Source organism: Semicossyphus pulcher, unplaced genomic scaffold (assembly GCF_022749685.1).
Source record: "Semicossyphus pulcher isolate SPU_LCO1_2020_fin unplaced genomic scaffold, fSemPul1.0.p SCAF_1, whole genome shotgun sequence".
Classification (NCBI taxonomy): Eukaryota; Metazoa; Chordata; class Actinopteri; order Labriformes; family Labridae; genus Semicossyphus; species Semicossyphus pulcher.
The window spans coordinates 15958873-15979121 of record NW_027211603.1 but is presented as its reverse complement, the minus strand read 5'-3'; the positions used below and the strand labels follow the sequence as shown (position 1 = coordinate 15979121).

The window sequence follows — 20249 nt, the reverse complement described above, 5'->3', positions numbered from 1 at the left end:
GAAAAGAGAGAACAGGAATGCAGCCAAAAAGGACATCTTGTGTATATGTCTGAAGTGGTGTTGTCTGAACTCCCCCAAAAAATGTGTAAGAAGTGGTGATAATGCGTCAAGTAAAGAGATCTGCTTCCTGTCAGTCTCCGGGGTCTGCTTGAATGTGAAGGTCATTATCAGTGCCGTTTTTTTGTGATGCTTTCACAGGAATGTTTGGCCTGAACCCCCTGCATCGGCCTTCTCGTGTCCCAACCGTCTAGCATTGAACCCAGATGGAGCTAAAGCCTCAGCCTCTTCTGGTGGCTTAGGGGCTGCTCTGCGGTGTGTGGGGTGAGCCAACAAATATGAGCTGAACCAAGCAGGAATGCGCCTGGCACCCTGTCTGCCCTTTTTCTTTTTCTTTTTTTTTTTTAGTGGAAAGAGGGGGGGGCGTCATAACTATGGGAATGTAGTGAGAGGAGGGGGGGCTCTAATGAGACCCTGTAATCACTTAACAGAGACCAGGTGCTGTGTGTCTTGCTGTAGCCGCGCGCTCCAGACAATAGAACGCCACATTCAATTTACAAGAGCCGGGAGCAAAGGAGGTCTGGACAAGGTCTCGATTTTGAATGCAAAAATGTTTATTGAATGACAATGTTATTGCTTTGACACAAATAAAATAGAACACATTTAAAAATATATAATATACCTATAAAACAATCTCCTATTACCACAGTTTGCAAAGGAATAATGACACATAGCTACAATGCCCATATATATTTCTTTCTGTACAAAAATAGTTCTATCTGCATAAGTACTTTAATGTAACTTCTATATCATATTAAATAAAGGGATTCATATATACATATACCTGCAATAAAAACAAATATAGATTGCACATGTTTTTGTACAAACAATAAAAATTTCAAGTATATTTCAGTCCATTTAGGACTGGCACATATCTCACAGAATCTAAGGCATTTCCCTTATACAGTGTCCAAAACTTTATATAAACTCCCAAGCCCATGTTCCTGTTGGCATTGTGTTAAGACGTCTTTTCCTGATGATTCATTTGACTTTAAGTCCACATGGAAAAGTGCATACAAGTACTGACAGTTTGGAACATGGTGGTGTAATCCTTGCAGGATAGCACTTATCAAAGTCCTGGCCTTGAGGAAGAAATGTGTAAAGTCCCAGAATGAAGAAGGAGACCTCCTTCTTTAAGCCAGAGGATGTGTCCACTTTGCCAGGTATCAGCACTCTGCATGTACCTCTGCCAGTTGGACAGTAACACCTGCACTTCGCTCCAAGCCGTGCCATCCAGTGTCTGTAAGCCAGCTGCTGGTTTCTCTACATCTCTGAGCTGCAGCCTTTTCAGAAACCCAGTGCAGCCAGTCTTGCTCTGACTCAGCCCTCATGCCTGGAAAAAGACGTGCCGGAGAGTACTTGGCAAGAGTCTGAGGCATTTTGAGAATTCTTAGAACACAGAGAGGACGCTAACTCCCTCGCTTTTGTTCCCAACTCCTCTTGCAAAAAAGTCCAGCTCATGTCCGTCTGAGGAGAGCGTCCAGCTTGTGAACTTGTGAGTCAGTTATGCTCCACACGGGCCTCAGCCTGCCCTGCTCCAGCCTCAGTGCGACTCTGCGCGCTGGGAGGGATCGACGCCTCCGGCCGTATCCCTGAGGGCTAATCTTGTCGATGGGGGCACACCCGATCTTCATCTTGTTGTTGAGCTGGTGCAGGCGGTGTGCCAGGTCGTGCACCGTGCAAGTGCCCAGCGAGCAGCCTTGTCTTCTGGACTGGTTGGCTGAGTTTTTGGACCTCTTGGTTCGGACATTGATGTCAGTGCTGGAGGAGAGAAAGAGAGACAAGGGGACATTAATACATGTGCACTACTGAGTTGTGACAAAATTGATAAAAATGCTTTTGTTTGTTCATTATCAGGACTCTATGGTTAGTGTCTTACCTGGAATGTGGCAGCATAGTATCCCTGATGTCCTCTGGTCTGACAAAGTGCTCAGACTCTGCTGTCTTCTCTACTGATACACTGTCAAGATCCCGTCTCAATCTGCTCCCGAGCCATATGCTTAGTCTGGGAGAGGAGGGGGGAAAAAAGGCCATCAGTCTTAGGAAGATAATTCAGTAGACAGGTGTCTGCTGTCACAGGCTCGACAGACTGTTATAGATATTTCAAACATTGGATAAATTAGTCAGTTAACTCACCTTTTTTTGGACTCTGGATTCACTTCAAGTTCCAAACAGTGTCCGACTGTCACCAGCAGACAGCAATAGAGGAAGGACTGGAAGATTAATTTCATTGTGACTCCTGTGGAGAGCAGACAAAACATTTAATTAGTTATGAATTCATGCTGTAAAGTAATGTTTCACTCTATGAATGCATGTAAAACTGCATCAAACATAGTGACACTGGTGCTTGCTTACACTAAAGTCCAACAGCCAAGTTATTTGCACTTATCATTCATTTATTTAAAATGTTAAGCTAAGGTCAGCTTTTGCTCGGTTAAGTAAACCTACAACCATGCTTTGGGCCCCTGGCCAATAACTCGGAGGACAGTCTACCAATGAGCGGGTCCAGAATAGGCTCGGCTCAAAAGTCAAACAAAACTAAAAAAAGCTGTCTAAGTCAGTCACCTGAGCAAAACCACAGCATGATGAACTCCAGCTCATAAACACTTTATGATCTTTTGCCTCTGTGATGCTTTACACCTTGAAGGCAATTCCTCCACAGACACACACGTTTAGAGCTGAACTGCTTATATAACCACACAGATAACCTGTCCTTGCCTCTACACTTGTGCCCTGACCTCAAAAAAAGCAAGGATAAAGCCATCAGCAGGGAGCACAGCAAATGTGTTCTTTAAAGGAAAATGCACATACCTGTATTTCTGTGATAATTCAGCTGAATTGGAAAGCTCCTCTTGTAGATTCAAAAGAGTACTCCACAGGTTTCTTCAAATTGCCACTGGCTCTGTAAGGCAGCTGTGTCACTCTGCTTATAGCTCGTACACACCAGACAGGCCGCCTTTATACAGGAGGTGGGAGGGGCTCATTGACTGACACACACAGGCTCTCATCCTTTTCCCCCCACCCCGTCCTGAACAATGCTGCTGTGCTGCTGCTGCTCATGCAGTGCCACAATGAAACAGAGTTAAAGTGAAGAATGCAAATCAAAAACCGAAATAGTAAAAGGGAAGTTGTTTTCCGCTAAAAGAAATGAGTGCAGTGCAGCAATTTTATCCTATTTTTACTGTTTCACTGAGGCAAAGACTGAACTCTTTCACAGCTCATTTTAGGAGATGCAACATGGCAGATTTTAAATTCTCATAAAATGCTGTTATTATTTCAATGTGTGTTTATAAGAGGAAGAAATCAAGGGTCATTAGTTATGTAAGTCACTAACTGCCCCAGTGCGAGGACACTATGTTCAACTCAGCTGCCTGCCCTCTATATGGGGGGTATTCAGAGTCTGATTAATCACAAAAGAAAGGGTTTAAACAGCCATCATGTCGTGTTTGAACTTAAAGGTCGATTAGGTATAGTTTCTGTTAACTGCCCTTTCAGCTAAACGTATAATTGTGAAGATAAATGATAAGGAATGTGTCCATAGTCGGCTTTCAGGGCACTCCCTGACACAGTGAAGTTCCATGTCAGACTCAAGTACACTGCATGATGAATTTCAGACGAGGAATTTCGGTCAAGCATTGAGTAACTGATTAAATGTAGTCAGTATGCCCAACTTTAAACACAATGTACTCAATGTGTTTGTTTGCACAGGGCAAATATTTGACCTGCCATGTAGTTCATTTGGATATTTGGATTAATGTGAAATGGAATTTTACTATTATCTAAAAATAAATCAGAGTCTGAAAAAATGTACTTCAACAACAATCCATGACGAAGGAACAATATTGGCTTAGACATTTTTTAAAATAACTGATGATTTGTTGCTGTTATAGATTAAAAGTAATGGGAATCATTTTCTGCCTTAGGAATTTATACACATGAATATATCAGGTGATAATGGAAGAGCCATTGAGTCTGCTCAGAGATAATATCACTGCTCACACAACATCATCATATCTCTTTGTACATGACCACACTTTGTCTGTGTGCTTCTATGTTAAATAATAAAGGCAACACAGACAGAAAGATGTTTCAAATCACAGCACTTTATAATCAGCTCCAAACACTCATGTCAGTGGGGTTCATGGGGCAGATGTGGATGAGAGGAAACACATAAATCCCCTCAGTATAACACATTTCTGTTTATCTTTTGAACCAAAGCTAGTGTAGGTCTATAGTATGTGTGTGTGTGTGTGTGTGAGATGAGCATTATATTGCATATGAAGAGATAATCTACACCTCAGAAACTCCGATAATGTGATTCCATAAAATTTAGATCATACGCCCTGAATAGGAAATGCTGTTAAAACCAGCTAAAACATCAGAGTAAAAATTCCAGAGAAGAAATTTCCACAATGTGTGTATCAATGTGTTTGATGTAGAGGAGGTCTTAGAAATACTTTCAGTTTTGATTTCTATTTCAATTTCCAAAAGGGGGAAAACAGTCCCTTGGGTTGTATAAATACCATTTAGGCAAAGTTAACACTTGACATTCCACTCCAGCATATCAGTATCCAATAATTCAGAACTTATTGCTTTTATTCCCGGACACAGAGTTTATTTATATCTCATGTGACCTTGTTCCAAACACTGTGTCATATTTAAAACTCCCCTCAGAAAAATACATAAATGTCAAACACATGTGCCGTAACCCAGCAATGTTTTGTAAGCACTTTGTAATGATAATTGCCTCCGGCAGACAAGTAATCTTCTCAGCAGAGTTTACAACAGGAGATTGTGCAACCAGGACAACAAAATTCTGCTTTTCGGCTCCTTATATAGCAATCTTTTGCTTTTCCTCCATCCTGTCACAGGGTGACTGACATTTTTTGTATGACCTTAAAGTATGCGCTAGGTATGAGCAGGTACGTGTGGCAGGAAACCTGAGCAACTTGCGTCACATGTGCCAGGAAGAAGAGGGTGTCAACCCCAAAGGCACAAATTTGAAATATGATTCATAATCGTTTAATCGTTTTAATGTCATGTTGTACCTTGAAAGGTTTGTCACCTGGAAATGTGTTTTGTTTGAGGTCCCATGATTTCCAATCATTCTTGTGTAATAACAAACACTTTTTTTCTCCATGGTTTGGCTCGAGTTCAACTATTTTACTACCTCTGCCTTTATTCTCCTTTTACAAGCGAGAGAGAGAGAGAGAGAGAGAGAAGAAGAAGATCGAGTGGAAATTGCTTGCTGTGTTCCTGCTTTTATCGACACTGACTGTGGTTTGTGTTCCTCACACACACATAATCTGTCGTGCTGATTTCCATGTGCAATTCCCTGTGATAGCATTTCCTGTTTTCACATTCAATATTCTGCACTAACCACATGCTTTCACCCTGTCCCTCACACAGTTCATGAAACCACAACAACTTTCATCTTAAGAGAGCAAAATCGAAACACAAATATGTCTGTTGAAGCATTAGGAATGTTATTTTTCTTGTCGCACTCAAAACAATGTTGAAGCAGTAATTGAAACTAGGTTAACGCAACAACGTGAGACCTTGAAATAACCCCACATCATTGGGTTTGGCTTTGGCATATTTAGAGGAAGTATTTTGGTTTGTTCCATCTCCTGTACATGTGGTGGATTTACAGTTAGAGTTAAGAAATTGTCTGTATACAATGGGTTAAAATATCTCCCTTATTATCAAATGCATCATTATTAATCTAATTGAAATCCCATCTGCTAATTACATGCATATTTAAAACACATTATTCTGCCAATGTTGTCAATCCATATATTTATTAATTTGATTTAGATCGCCACAAGCTCTGAAAGCTCTTTCTCCGGCTAACCCAGAAATGTTGTAGTTTCACTTCTCTTGTATTATTAGCTAGGTTTATTAACAGGTTTCACACTGTGGTTGACACTATATTTCCCGGCAGTAAAAGTCAAATGTATCGCTATTCTTCTGTAGTTGCTTTTAGTGATACAAAAAGGGTGGGTGACCCCCGCTTTAAAGGCTAAAAGAGACTCTGTTGGGGACACAGTGCTGTATTTGTAAACTCCAGGGCCCACGCCCATGGATGTCTCCCTCTCCTGCACGCAGGCGCAGTGACACTCCTTCTGTCAAACATGGCTGTGCTTTGGAAGAAGGAAAAATGCTGAATTGTGTTGGTATATCTCGGGAAAAGCAGCAGACATGGCTAGATTGGCTGACTATTTTACTGTGGTGGGATACGACCAGGAGAAAGCCGGTAAGTTTAGCGGAGAAGAGGCGCGGAGTTTGGGATTTAAAGCTGGGGTTCGAGTCCAGGCCGTCAGTCTGTGTGTGATGATATTGATGCTAGATAGCTTTTTAGCTAAACGTTAGCCACACAGCTACCAGGCGAGACTGGAAACACTTTCTTTTTTCTCTTTTCCCCGCCAGTTTTCTCAATATATCCGACTGGTATGTATGTACAGATCAAGCACACGCCTTTTGGTAGGTCAGGCGTGGATATTTACACGCGAGGCGTTGCTATAAACCACTTGGATCAATCGGAACTTTTCATGGATTCAAAATCTGTCACATCCTGTCGCTGCTGGTCGCGCGCCTGTCAGGTCAGGGAGCTGCTTTCACTGCCAGCTAACGTAGCACCCTCACTGGATATGCTCACAAAACAATATATAACACCAAATATTGCTTCCTCTTGATTAAGTATTGGTATTGCTGACACCGATAAGCTCAGGGTTGGTATTGGTAGTCAGTGTTTGCATCCATATTTTATGTTATTGTTGCGTAATGTTGGTCAGAGGTGGTCTTGCTACATGCCTGTCCTGGCCGCTCTGTTTCTGGTCTATTTTTATCCTCCGCAGCTTGGTTTGTTGTGTTTTATTTGTTTTTGCCGGAAGAGAGCTCAACTTTTTCATGATGGGCGTAACGTTATACAGATGCGAGTAAAGGCAGTCCTTGTGCTCAGCCAGATCCTCTTCCCTCTCCTCCCTCTCTTCTGTCGCTCTGCAGAGGGATGTGGAGCTCCCCATGTCTCCACTTACATGTTGTGCCTAAAGTCAAGCCTCACATTCTTTACATCCAAGACAGGAAACAGCTCTGCACTAGTTTCAAAGTGTTAATACATAAAGAGATAAGAGTTAAAAACATTTGCCAAAATTCCCAAATGATAAATGGTTAATTCTTTCTTTGTCCAGAATATATCCGAGTTCTTCAAATGATTTCCGCTCTTTGCTTGTGAGAGTCCAAAAAGAACTGTTGCTCAACGAGAAGCCTGGATAAAGTAAAACTATTCAGAAAATCTGCCTCAAGGGGCCAAATTCAAGTTCCTCGCCTCTGTCAGTGGCATCCATCCAGCGCCATGTGTGTCAAAGAGAGTCCAGAGCAGCTGAATCCTCTTAGTCACCATAGCTTGCTTGCTGTGCACAAAAGGTAAACAGTGTCTTTCATCAGCTCTGTGCATCCCAGCACCAATTGACAAATGATTTTTTTGTGCGCTGGGGACAAAATGTTCCTGGCGTCACCAGAACAGTCTGAATGGATTCACATTAAGATGGTCTTACCACAAGAAAATGCAGGGACCACGAGTTGATTATTTTCTCCACTGGCTGATGATGAAGATGAGGTTGTTTGTGGAGAGAGCAGCCTGCCATTCAGATTGAGGTCTATTTGGGCGCTGTGACAGACTTATGTCTCATCCACATGACTGAATTGTATTCGTCTGCTTGCTTTTATTAAGTTTCGCAGTGAAATGTTGCGCTTCAATTGTTGGTTTGGGCTAGACCCCTGCAGAGATGCCCTTGTTTATAAGTGGGAGTGTTTTTCTCAGAACTTGAAAATTAAAATGACAGAGAAAAACAAAATTATGACTGTTTATTCCTCGAACTATTCAGAGCAGGGTCTTTGCCCGGTGGCTTATAGAAACCAGTTTGGACACACTAAGCGTGCAGTTGGTCGTCTAGACACCAGATTTTTCCTGTCCACCTTGTCGTTAATTCAAACCAGGGATCCCAACTAGGGTCATCTCCAAGCCTGCTGTGTTGAGCTGGCTTGTGCTCTGCTGGCCTGACCCAATTCTCATTGTTAGTTTACTATGGATGGATCAGTTGGAAATAATGCTAAGCATGCAATCTGTTGAGGAATGGGCATCGTTCCAATATGTAGTGAATCAGAAGTGCACTGTAAAAACTAAGTCAGTTACTTTTGTTGTGAACACAGGTAAGGGAGTATTGTTAATGTAAACCTTATAAAAGGATGCAATAGGATCAACATGGTGTTTAGCTATAGTGTGCGTTATTACTGGGGATGAAGCTTCTCCAGGGTTGTGTGGAGGTAGGAATACAGTGCTTGAAGTTGCAAAACTTTTTTTTATGAAAGATGGTCATGAAAAAGAATGAAGTACGGCAAAAAAAGAAAGAAACTTAATTCAGTGAGAGTTCTTACCCTGCAGTTGTATGCCCTAGTTCTTAGAGTTGCTCATGTTGGTCTTTTATTTGCAAAGACTTTTGCCCCCTTGAGAATGAGTATAAATCCAGGGTATGTGTCTCCTGCAAGAACACTTGTGGTATTTTCATTGTGAGACAGGTGACCTATTTAGAAACATTTACTGAAGTCACATAACTAATGGGCAAATCATTGTACTGCTGCAGACTGAAGTGATTAAATGTGGAAAAAAGTAAAAGTAGGGCAACTTCTGATTCTATAGTTTATCGTCTGCCTTAGAGTCTGTCGTCGTAGGTATGCAGACGTGAGTGTAAAAGGGAACATGACCTGAGAGGCTGATTCCTCCATTGGAAATTGTACCAGATTCTGCTTCCCTGGGGACAAATGTCATGAGCCACAACTAATGGAATTACTTTCAGTATTTGGGAATGTGAAATACAGATTGAGATGGATGCAGTTTGCATTGAACCTGCCTTAGACTCTGTATTTTCCTTTCCAACTAGGATGCTCTCTCTCTTCATTGGCTTGGGTTTATATAGCCCATCATCTGGCGTGCTGTGCACCATAAATTCTAATTTGCCTTGTAAAGAAGAGGAATTTGCCCAGCTGCTTTTCTTAAACAGTTGAATAAGAAAAATCCTGGTAAATATGATCAAGATTTATTGAATCAAACTGTTTTTTTCAATACATTTCACGGTACCCAATCACCCCCCTGTATGACTTAGGGAACGGCTTATGTAACATGGCCCAATCATGCAAAATACCCCAAAAATACTTCCAAATGTTGAAGAGCAAAACACTTCCATCTGCAGATATCTTTTGACTGTGAGATGTATCGCAGTCTCTTTATCCGCTTGTACTGTAATGTTGCATGACTCAAAGTCTTAAATGCCTTTTAAGCATTACTCAGATAGTTTTACCAAGCATGACTCCATGTTAGGTTTTATCTTGTGAAACTTTGATGAATCGTCTGTCTGTTCCAACTTCTCAAAGAGTGTTTGTTTTTGTGCTGGCTCTCTTGGCACACCCACAAGGAGAGTGCTTTGGCAATAAAACACCCCTTTCTTAAACCACACGCGACATTAGAGCTTTATGTCGTCTGCTATTTTAGCGTACTTATTTCATGTTGTTCGAAACTCTATAGAAGTGGACTTTGTTAGTGTTTCTGTGGTTTGTCTTGATTGTTGTCTCACTAAACTTTTGTGCTTAGCTCTGTCATTAGACCACTTCTTGCATTTCATCAAGGCTATAAAGTGGTTTTTAAGCTTGTTTTGGTTTGCACCAATTGGGATTCATTGTTTCATCCACTGGATCCTTTTGATTTTCTTCACTCGCCGTTTGGCTAACGATCATCTGTTAGCTCTGGGCTAGCTCCTGTGTCTCCTCATTTCAGCGAAAGCCTGCACTGTTGAGCTGCGTGAAAGATTGTGCTTTTTCTTGCAGCTTTTTCCGATTGCATCATGAAATGAAATCCGGGGTTCTTAACTTTCTGACCCAGAAATTCCACAATAAGATAAGTTTTGTAATTTGTTCTGTTTGATTAAATGTACACGTTTCACGTTTCCAAAATCTTGAGAAATTTGCACAGTATCAGAATGCCATTTGGGAAGTTGCCTAAACTTCTATTTTCATAAACTCTCGGGCCCTTTTTCATAAAAATATTTCAAATAAACAAGGTTCAACAAAGCATTAACTCCTGATTATCAGTCCAAGATTGTACTTGACGGTTGTTTGTTTATGCTAAGGTGTTGGCCGAAAGCCATGCGTAAACTCAGTAAGCACTAAATTAAGGGAAATAATGCTGTAAAGTAAACGTTGTTTGGACAACGATGTTAAAGTCTGGCCTCCAACAGCTGGAGATGTTGATTTGAGGTATAGGTGCCAAATCTTGAAGTGCTGCCATGTGTTGTGGTTAGTTTGTTAAACATCAGTTATTCAGGTCAAGTCGAGATGTGTATAGCCTGTTTGGTTTTATTAGCAGTAACATAAACACATCTTGAACTGGCGGTGTGCTCGGTGCATAATGGATAACAGTAAAAGCTCTACTAGTAATACATAACTCATAAAGAGATGTATTATCTTCTCTATGTATAATAGGGCATTTTTGCTGCCATGTTGTAGCTGTCACATTTAAGGTGGCTGATTTTAATGCTGCATTCACTTTGCTACAAATGTACGACTTTAACTGTTGTCAGTACTGCAACATGCATCATACCTACCTCTGCATAACCATCATGTTATTTAAATTAGTCAGAGGTTTTCTCTTGAAAACATCCACTTCCACTCTGAGTTTCACTTTTTCCACATCTGTCCTCTGACCCTGAAATGGCTGTAGGGATTTATCAGAAAAAAATGCTCTCTTATGTCCTGCAGAAAGCTGTTAATGGCACATGTCGTCCTTGTATTATTTCAGCACCGACATGCCGCTTGTGGCTAACAATAAATGTTGTAACCCTAAGTGAGATGTCCAATTGTTTCACTTCTGTTGAACTTCTTGGATTTTCTGCCTCCATTGATTGTTTTGCTTTTTAGCTCCACATTTGGCAGCTCCTCGTCTGGATTCGGACTCGGTGGTGAAAGGCATCCTGACCACAATGGAGGAGTTCCTTCCTCTCTGTTGTAGAGGTTCAAACTGATTTGTAGGGAAACTCCACTGGCTACTGTTACACTGCTCTCCGTCCATCTGTTGATAAGGTGTTCTGTCAGAGCTCTGTGATTTCTGAGCGTATTCAAATTATGCTAAAGTTCATGTCGGGAAACATTTAAATCATATTATTATAGGAGTAAATCGAATATGACAGATGAAAAAGGTCTGTGGAAATAAACAAAATACTTCAAACCATTAGGTCATCCCTTTTTCTTTTCCTTAATCCAATGAGACTTAATGATCGCATGAGTTCAATACAAAGTCTAAGTGTTACGGAGTTTGACTAAAGTGAACTTGAGCTGGATGTGTTGTTGTATCAACAGATGTAACCAGGGGCTGTTCAATGAATTGCATCAGATTATGTTGCTGAAAGCTGATCATGGAGAGCTGTATCTTGGATGAACTGTAAGTCACCGTACTGACTGAGTGACTGAGTGATGACTGTATCATTGATACAGGTGGTGAAAGGATGATTGATTATTTAATTTAACGAGGATTAAAGTTAACCATGACGACTTAACTTTGGGACCTGATGGAAACCGACTTTCTAACCACACGTCTGTGGTCAGTCATTTGCCCAACTGTTTTTTCTCTATTGAAAACTATTCTGCATATTTGTGGCCACCAGCAAAAGGCCGCCTGACGACACTGTTTGCTTTGTATTGTTTTATCTAATGGGTTTTTCTTCTGACCTTGGTATGACCTCAAGGCCCTTTCCATTTGTGACATCACATTTCCTTATCTTTGAAACCCTTTCCCTGTGCAAACAACACCTCATCCTAATGCTTTGCATATCACCCGCACAGAACGCTAGTTTCCTGATGACGGTCACTCTTAAATCCTAGCTGGGTTGTCCTATGCTCTGACAAGGATCTTAAACGCCCTGATATAGAATTTACATATGTTCTTTCTGTAATACTGTACTGATGAGTTTTGATTTGTGTATTAAAATCAGGTCAAAGTTGAGGCTGACAAGCAGAGGGGAATGAAGTAATGATACAAATCCAACAGTAAACAAGCTGCAACATGCGGAGTGACAAATGGAGAAAGGATAAAGGATCATCCAGTAATGAGTATAGATCTGATAAAAGATTGATAAAATATATTTTTATGTTTATTTTTAAACAGATGTACACTACTTGAAATGATGACCTCCCTGTTGTTTGCTCTCTAATTTTTTGTCACCTGAAATCAGTTCTTCTTAGCTGCTCTAAAACTGTAGTTGCTAATGCATAAGGCGTCATAATACAGCCAAAGCTGCTCTGCAGTGCAAATTGCTGTGTCGACTGCAGTCTTTCAGCAAGGAAGAATTAATTCCTGGCGACACATACACAAGATTTTTTTATAGTGGATTGATAAATTATGGTTTTTAATCGGTGCATAGAGTTGGGTACTCCCCAATACTCGATCCTGCATTTTAGGCTATACCAGAAACATTTCTGAACCTGGTATTGGTATTAGAACAAGTCTATAATAGTACCAGCCAATATGGAGATGTCCTCCATCTCTTGATCGCTAAAGAAGCTGAATGCAAATTTTAATTTGAGTGGATTTTCCCTTTTGTTTTTAAATGGGTCTGACGTTTGGACTGGAGGAAAGTGAAAGAAAAACCTGTGATCTAGTTCCAGCACAGCCCACCTGTTTGCACGACCGGGCCAAAATCAGGTCACATCAAATGTTACGTAAACTGAGTCCTGAGTCCACTGGGGGCCGGTCCATACTTGGTAAAATACGCATTTGGCTGATTTAATAAACAGGAACAGAAGTAAGATAAATTAGGAAGATGAATGGAGCTTTTTTTTTTCCAAGAGAAGAAACATCTGCTGTAATCAGGAAAGACTAACAGCTTTTCCTCTGTGGCTTTTTCACAAGTTGTTGAGACTTTGCTAAATCACGCAACTTGGTCATAAATTCTAAGATTCATTCAATCTTTCTGAGTTGCTTAAGTCACATATTTCTCTTTTTCTGACTTGCAGTTGTGGCTCGAGTCCCAGTTGGATTGATGAGAAAGGGAATATAACGTTGTAGTCTGGCATGTCTCTGCAAATCTTCCAAAACATTTTCTGAAATATCAAAACATTGATATGTTATTTATGAATATTAAGTAATATTTGAATATTAAGTGGGCAGCTTTTATTGCACTTTATTTTAAGCTAAAATTACTTATATTTGATATAAGCGGGGGCGTGTCTATTTTTTTTCACCACTGTACCACCACTGAGCTGCCCTCTGTCAGTGCTGCAACATGTGCTTTGTTCAGATGCATGCAAAAAGTGTTAGAAGCTGACAGTGCAGGATGTGTTTAAGAACACGACATTTCCCTAAGAATTTGTGGGTTTCATGGAATTAGTTTACGAGTCATTTCGAGCACTCATAAACTGTGTTTTCCTGTTTTGGCAAGAAGAAACCATTGATGAATCTGTCAACAGCTCACCGTATAAATGACTTTGTGTACGCACAAATTAAGATTCAGTCTTAAAACAAATGTTACATAAAAGAGGCCCAAAGTTTGTATTGGACTGTGAAAATCCCAACGGCACTCATCAAAGGCTGTAAGTCATTGTTCTTTATAAAGATGTCCCTGAAGCCATTTCAGAAAACATAAACATTTCACCAGAAAGCTGAAAAGAATCTCGGTGTTGTTTTTAGGTCATTTTGACCAGCTGTACCACACACAGGTTGAGCTGTACTGAGCTGGAAACGATCCACGCTCTTAAACATACACACGCGTGCCGTGGGCCTGGACGGGTTTTTGTTCTTGTTGTTTGAAAAGCTTCTGCCAGAAAAATAAATAAATAAACTCGAGCTTGGACTTCATCAGTCTAGCGTTTCGCTAGCGGATGCCCAAATTAGTATGTTCCTTTGCAGGCCTGGGTTCTATTATCCTCGCTGATGGGGGTACTTTATAGTTGTCAGGGGGGCAGTATTTGAAAGCACGTCCTGTTTTAATACAAGAGTGCAGCCTCGTGGAATGTGAAGAATTCTGTCATTTATTTTCATCTGTGGTTGAAAATTTGAACTTGGAGCACTCGAAGCATGTGATTTCAATTAGAGGAGCTGTAACGACCTGAAGACACGTAACAGTCAGACATGTTCTGATAGCTCAAGTCTCCATGACGTGTCTGGACATGTTTTTTTCGCCCCTACAGGTGAACAACGGCAAAAGTATGACTATTTTTCCAGCTCTTTTCTGTTAAAACCAACACATATACAACCCTTAACCAAGACCCCTCCCCATCAGGCCCTCGTCAGGATGAATCAGGTCCAGGTTTCAAGGAGTTGTTGACAGCAGGCTCGAGGCACTCGCTGCAGGAGGGCTGCAGCCCGCCTCATGTCATCATGATGTGTAGCAGTTCATTTTCCAGTTTGTTGAAGCGGTTTGCCCCCCTCGTGCATGGTATCTGACCTCTTGCCAAACTGTGACATGGGGGCTTCATGAGCAGCCTGCTAAGTAGCTTGCTGAGTCATGGCATTTGTCTGTGCTCAGATAGACCTGCTGAAATGCACTGAAATAGATCAGTCCACACCACTTTCTTTCCACTGGGAGAACAGTTGTCAGGGTAGTGATCTGACATGTAAACTGCCATTTCCCAAATGTAATGTGGCTGCTTGTAGCGTTAGCAAACCTTCGCTAGTGGAGCCGAAAGACAACATAGTACATGAATGACAGATTTATTCAGTGAAATGACACATGCTGATAAATGGTAATAAGACTGCTCAATTATAGTCTTTCAACCTCTCAAAGCGTTGTACTCTACTTTCACAAACACACGCTCATACGCTGTTGGTTGAGGCTGCTATGCAAAGTACCAAGCTGCCAATGGGGTACTAATCTCAACATTCACACACCGAATGTTGAAGTTCAGTGTCTTGCCCAAGGACACTTTGACGTGTGGGCTGCAGGAGATGGGGATCGAACCTGCACCTTACAAATTAGAGGATGGCCTTTCAAAGCTACCCTGACTTGCCCGGCTAACTCTGCCATGAGCTGATTGGCTGAGAGGCAGAAGAAGTGTGACCTTAAATGACACCAAAACATAGCTGCGATTTTCTTTTTCTTCAGTGCTCTGAAAAAAAACAAACTTTTATGATATTAGAGAAAAAGCTGATTTCTATAAACTGCAGTCACGTTATAGTGTTGATTCAACTTTTTATTATCGTTTTAATGACTTACAAAGGGCCACCTCCATGTCCCTTCAGTGGAAACGGGGACAGAACCTTGCAGTTGCTAACAGCACAGCTGGAGTGCACGTTGTTCATGCTGCACTGTGTGGCTCCCCGTGTCCTAACAACCCCTATACAGATTTTTACAAGTCCACTGCTATCCCTGTGTGACTTTTTTGCTGAGGAAGTTTTGAGCCAAAGTTGTAGCTTACAAATGATGTTTAAAAGCTTACATACAGCATAACGGTATGTTGGTTTTCATTTCACTGACCAACGTAGCAATTTGACATGGTTTTATTGCCTGCCAGTGCTAACTTCAAACTACATTTTAGGCTTGCACTTTGTAATTGAAAGTTATTGGTTGGCTCTTTTAGCTGATGGTTATATCTGAATCTCTAAAAAAATGTACACCATTTTCAGCATATATGACTCTTTAGCAAAGGTTTTGTCTGGCCTGGATGCTTTGAATTGGGGGTTGAAGCTTTTATCGACTGTATGAACAACTGCCTCCATTGTACTCATCAGAATTTGTTAAATGAGTTCTAAGGAATGGCCCACATGTATTCAATTTCTGTTTCATGCTCCCTTGATAGGAGACCATTTTTCCCCACTGTGGCTGATAAATAGAAAGTGTTCCTAACTGTCAAAGAGTGACTAAGAGTTTAAAATATCGCTGAGATGAAGTCATGGGGTCAGACGATGCAGAGTGACAAAGAGCATATTGTGAAACAGAACTTAAAATGCTGTTTTTGGCAGGTTAAATGAGGGGAATTCTTCTTCAATTAGATACAAATTCCCATTTATTAGCTCTCCTGATTGCTACATATGAACATTATAGTCATATATCAAATCCTAAATACATTGTTGTGTTTCCTCTTAATGTTGACATGAATTATTATATCCTAATTAGGTTTCAAGAGTTTTGCAAGACCCGGCCATATGGGGCCCTTAGGGAAATTCATGAGGGAGTTTCACTCTTTAGGCTCTCTGTGGTCAACCCTCGCAAATCTGTGTGGCTGTATGTGAAGTCAAACACACCTGCTATAGATCAGTATGCAGCTGTCCCACTCAGCATTAACTGGGCTACATACTGTAGGTGTCTGTGTGCAAGCCTTACAGTGCACAACCAGCACAACCATACATGAATTGTGTGGCCTCATCTATGACCAACACTTAGGCTCTGTTTTGGTGACTTTTATGTATTTTGGCAACTTTGTTTTATTCAAAATTGTAATAATAAACACTTTGAGTCACATTGAGTGTACCTAAAAAACATATACCAGGCATTGCTGAATAATTGTTAACTTTTGGTGTAGAGCAGTAAGCACTTGTTATATAGCTATACCGCTTATGCTGTTCAGGGTCGTAGGGGGCTGGAGCCTATCCCAGCTGTCATTGGGCGGGGTTTACCCTGGACTGATTGCCAGTCAATCACAGACCATTACATTGAACTAATAAGAAATTTCCATGAGTGAACAGGTTTGCCTTTTAATTAGAGAGTACGGTACACTATGGAGTCCAGTAGTTTCAGCTTGTCAGGACATTATCACTGAAACAATGATTGGCCTACACTCCCCTCATGTTCTTGTATCAGTGGTGCATGTTCAATGTTTGACACTTTGGACCACAGGGGGCAGCTGAGGCTCAGTGGTAGAGTTGGTTGTCTCTCAATCGGAAGGTTGGGGGTCATATGTCGATGTGTCCAAGACAATGAACCCCAAGTTGCTCCCGAGGGCATAGCCATCGGGTATGAATGGGCATAGATCAGTCATTTCCATCAGTGTGTGAATGTCAATGTGAGTGGGTGGATGTGACATGTAGTCTAAAAGCGCTTTGAGTGGTCGGAAGACTAGAATAGCGCTAGGCCTATATACTGTAAGTACAGTCCGTTTACCATTTCTGTTTCCATATGTGTGTACATATGTACACCTGTACAAATGAAAGACCCTCAATATGCTCTTTGCTTATAAAGTGACCTGTTAACATGTTTTAACCCAACTCCAATCATCATATCATTAATCCAATACAGTCTCATTGTAAATGTCGGGTAAGATGACTTGGGGTAAAAAGTTTGTCTTCATGAGACATTAGCAAATAAGTGTGTTTCTACAGACAGAAGGTTGGATGTTGTCTCATCATCGTGTGGCAGAAACAGTATGGGATATAGACAGAATCGAAAGCAAACAAGTAACGAAGCAGTTCAATTTACGTTAAATATTCCAAAGACCACAATGGAAATTTCTAGAGGGCCTGATCTTATCCAACCTGGTAATCACATTAGACTACATTGATTGGCGTTAACTCTGTGATTCATTCAGCCTCATTCTCTTGGCTCTTTTTAAAATGTCAATGTGAGATTTAGTTTAATCTCACCCTGTCAACATATTAAGGTCTCATTTTTAAAGTTTCAGCCTTTCAAATTCCTCTTTACAAGGAAATTTACAAGAAGTATTTTACTTCCTGTTTTTCTCTTCCTCACTTCCCTTGTAACAATTTTGAAACTGAATCTGCTTTACTTAAAAATACCGGCGTGTGAACGTTTATTTTGGCTGCAGAGGGTTCCTTCTGGCATTTTGGTACCCTTTTTGCACTTAAATAATAATTTGTTGGTACTGTTGATATCCCTTTGCGTCATTTTTTCCCCATACGTTTACAGCACCATGGCATATATTATTATTATTATTGGAAAAACATGTTTAATGAATATTCATCCATGTCAACAAGCCCCATATGATAAAAAATTGCTGATATTTCTTTCATCATGTTATTATACTAATCTGACTGACACATCTTTATGTCTTTGCATCAGCAGGTTCAGGTGAAGGATGTGGAAAGATCATTCAGCGATTCCCCAAGAAGGACTGGGAGGGAACAGCCTTTCCTCAGGGGGTGGAGATGGTAAGTGATACCAGCCTCCTATAAAAGTCAGTAGCACAAAGGTACACCCATGTTGGATATGATTCAGTAGTTTATGATTCAGATGGACTCAGAACAACAAGCTCGGTCTTAATTTGGCAGCACTGTAGCTGTTCATCAAAAGGAGATTCTAATATAATCACTTCCTGTTTAGAAAAGTTAATATTTAATCAATCAAAAACAATTTTTTGAGAACTCAAACCTCATGAGAGCAAAACATTGTACCTCATCTACCTCGCCCATCCTTCCCCCTTTGCCTGCTTTGACATCACAAACATGTTTACTGCATTGCAAACATATAATGTCTTAAAATTTATAAAGCATTCTCCTTCTGTTTTGCATATCATGACTGTTGGTATTACTGATGGACTACTTTCTGAATGGTTGCATCATTATTGTGACTGAGGCCTTCGCTGTCTGCAGTGCAGACCGATATGAAGTTCATAGTTCATAACAGGAGAGGAGACACCACCTCTGTAAAAGTTAATGTGTCATGTGCACAGGTTGTACAGTGTTTTCCTAGTTAGTGATTCTCCTTGTCCTTACGCCCCTTACCCATTTCCAGCCTTCTGGTTTGATGGTAAAGTCTGTGTTTGTCTCAAAAAATGCTGCCACATTTTCACTGTCACAAAATGACAGATGATGCTCTGAGGAATTTAATGTTTTCAAACACTTGCCCTATGGGGTAAAAGCAGCTGATACTGGCATTTCCTGTTAGAGATAAATTCATAACGATTGTTTACTCAAAATTTAGTTTTTAAACCCTCTTCACATTCACTAATTGGGAAGCCTCTTTCATCGCAGTCCTTTTTTCATTACGTCCAGCCAGCTATCTGGTTCCCATTGCTGTCTGTCTCCATCTTCCTCTTCAAGAATATTTAGCAAATAGTTTCTCCTCTCGGTTTGATCCCTCCCAGCCTGGAGGGCGACCTCTTGGGGGTCCTCTGCAGGGGGTCTATCCTTACATGGTCAACGCAATGGATGGACAAATATTTGCTTATCAGGACTGGGAAAATCTGTCAATCTCTAGGGAGACATTAACAGTATGACACTGCACAGGACATCAGTGCCTGTTTTATATCTGTTTTTGTTCATAATAGCTGCTGCTGATAAGCTTTTAATGACTAAGCAGGATTGGTATTGCAAGCGACGAGGAGGGATAACAGCACAATGGCTCAGTGTCCCAACACAGTTGATTCTTTAAACGTACTATTCAGCACATCCTTCTGTAATATCCCAGTTTTGTTCTTCTGTTTAATCAAGCACGTTGAATTACACATAAAAATCTGTGGTTTTTAGCTATCCTACATCTGTGGGTGCAGGGGAAGGCTGATATCTTGTCTAAACAGTACCTGCATCAGAGGCGGGAACCCAGGGTAACTCACTATACGATACGATGCAATACCCAATACTTCGCCCACGATAACGTTAATGTCACGAGACAGTGATTCTGCGATAATTGATATATTGCAAGACAATCATATAATGATACATCACAATATCTGATTAACTTCTTCGGCCAATGCGAGGAGTCATGAAGTAGTGAATATTGATATTCGGCGCCAGCCTATCAGTAATTGTATTACACGAGTCAGGACGACGATATATTGCCGTATCCCTATTTTTTCCCACTCCTAACCCTGCATAGTTTACTAGTGACAAATGTACATGTGCTGTATTTTGGCATCAGAACCAACGTTAGAATTGTGGCTGAGAATTTAGGCATATAACAGGTATGTGATGTTCTTTTGTGTTAATTTCAGTTGTTTGAGGGGACAATTACTCGCCGAGTTTGAAGAGATCAAGTTAATTTGTACCTTTCTATGTTTTTTTTGGGGAAAAAAAAATAAAACGGAAATGATTCACAAGATTCATTGCTGTAGATGATTACTCAAGCTGTGTCAAAAAACATGTAGCATGTTTGCAGTTGAAGGTACGTTTTGTGTTTCGTGGAGGTCAAAGGTCATTACAACTAAGATTATGGCATGCAAGAGCCAAGTGATGCAGAGCAGCAGCAGGTGTAGAGAGG

At 40.8% G+C, this 20249-nt stretch overlaps 2 protein-coding genes across 2 annotated transcripts in view; one reads left to right on the top strand and one right to left on the bottom strand.

Moving 5' to 3' along the window:
- Positions 1-625: 625 nt before the first annotated feature.
- adma (adrenomedullin a) lies at positions 626-2969 on the bottom strand. The gene is made up of 4 exons (XM_069661713.1): positions 2869-2969; positions 2194-2296; positions 1937-2062; positions 626-1818 (listed from the first exon to the last, which is right to left on the bottom strand). The coding sequence occupies exons 2-4, from the start codon at positions 2286-2288 to the stop codon at positions 1515-1517; spliced, it is 525 nt and encodes a 174-aa protein (XP_069517814.1). The 5' UTR covers positions 2289-2296; positions 2869-2969; the 3' UTR covers positions 626-1514.
- Positions 2970-6190: 3221 nt separating this feature from the next.
- sbf2 (SET binding factor 2) overlaps positions 6191-20249 on the top strand; it is an 88839-nt gene continuing 74780 nt past the window's right edge. Inside the window, exons 1-2 of the mRNA XM_069675741.1 lie at positions 6191-6313; positions 18117-18202. Of these exons, the coding sequence (XP_069531842.1) occupies positions 6259-6313; positions 18117-18202 (141 nt within the window). The 5' untranslated portion in view covers positions 6191-6258. The remainder of the gene's footprint in view (positions 6314-18116; positions 18203-20249) is intronic.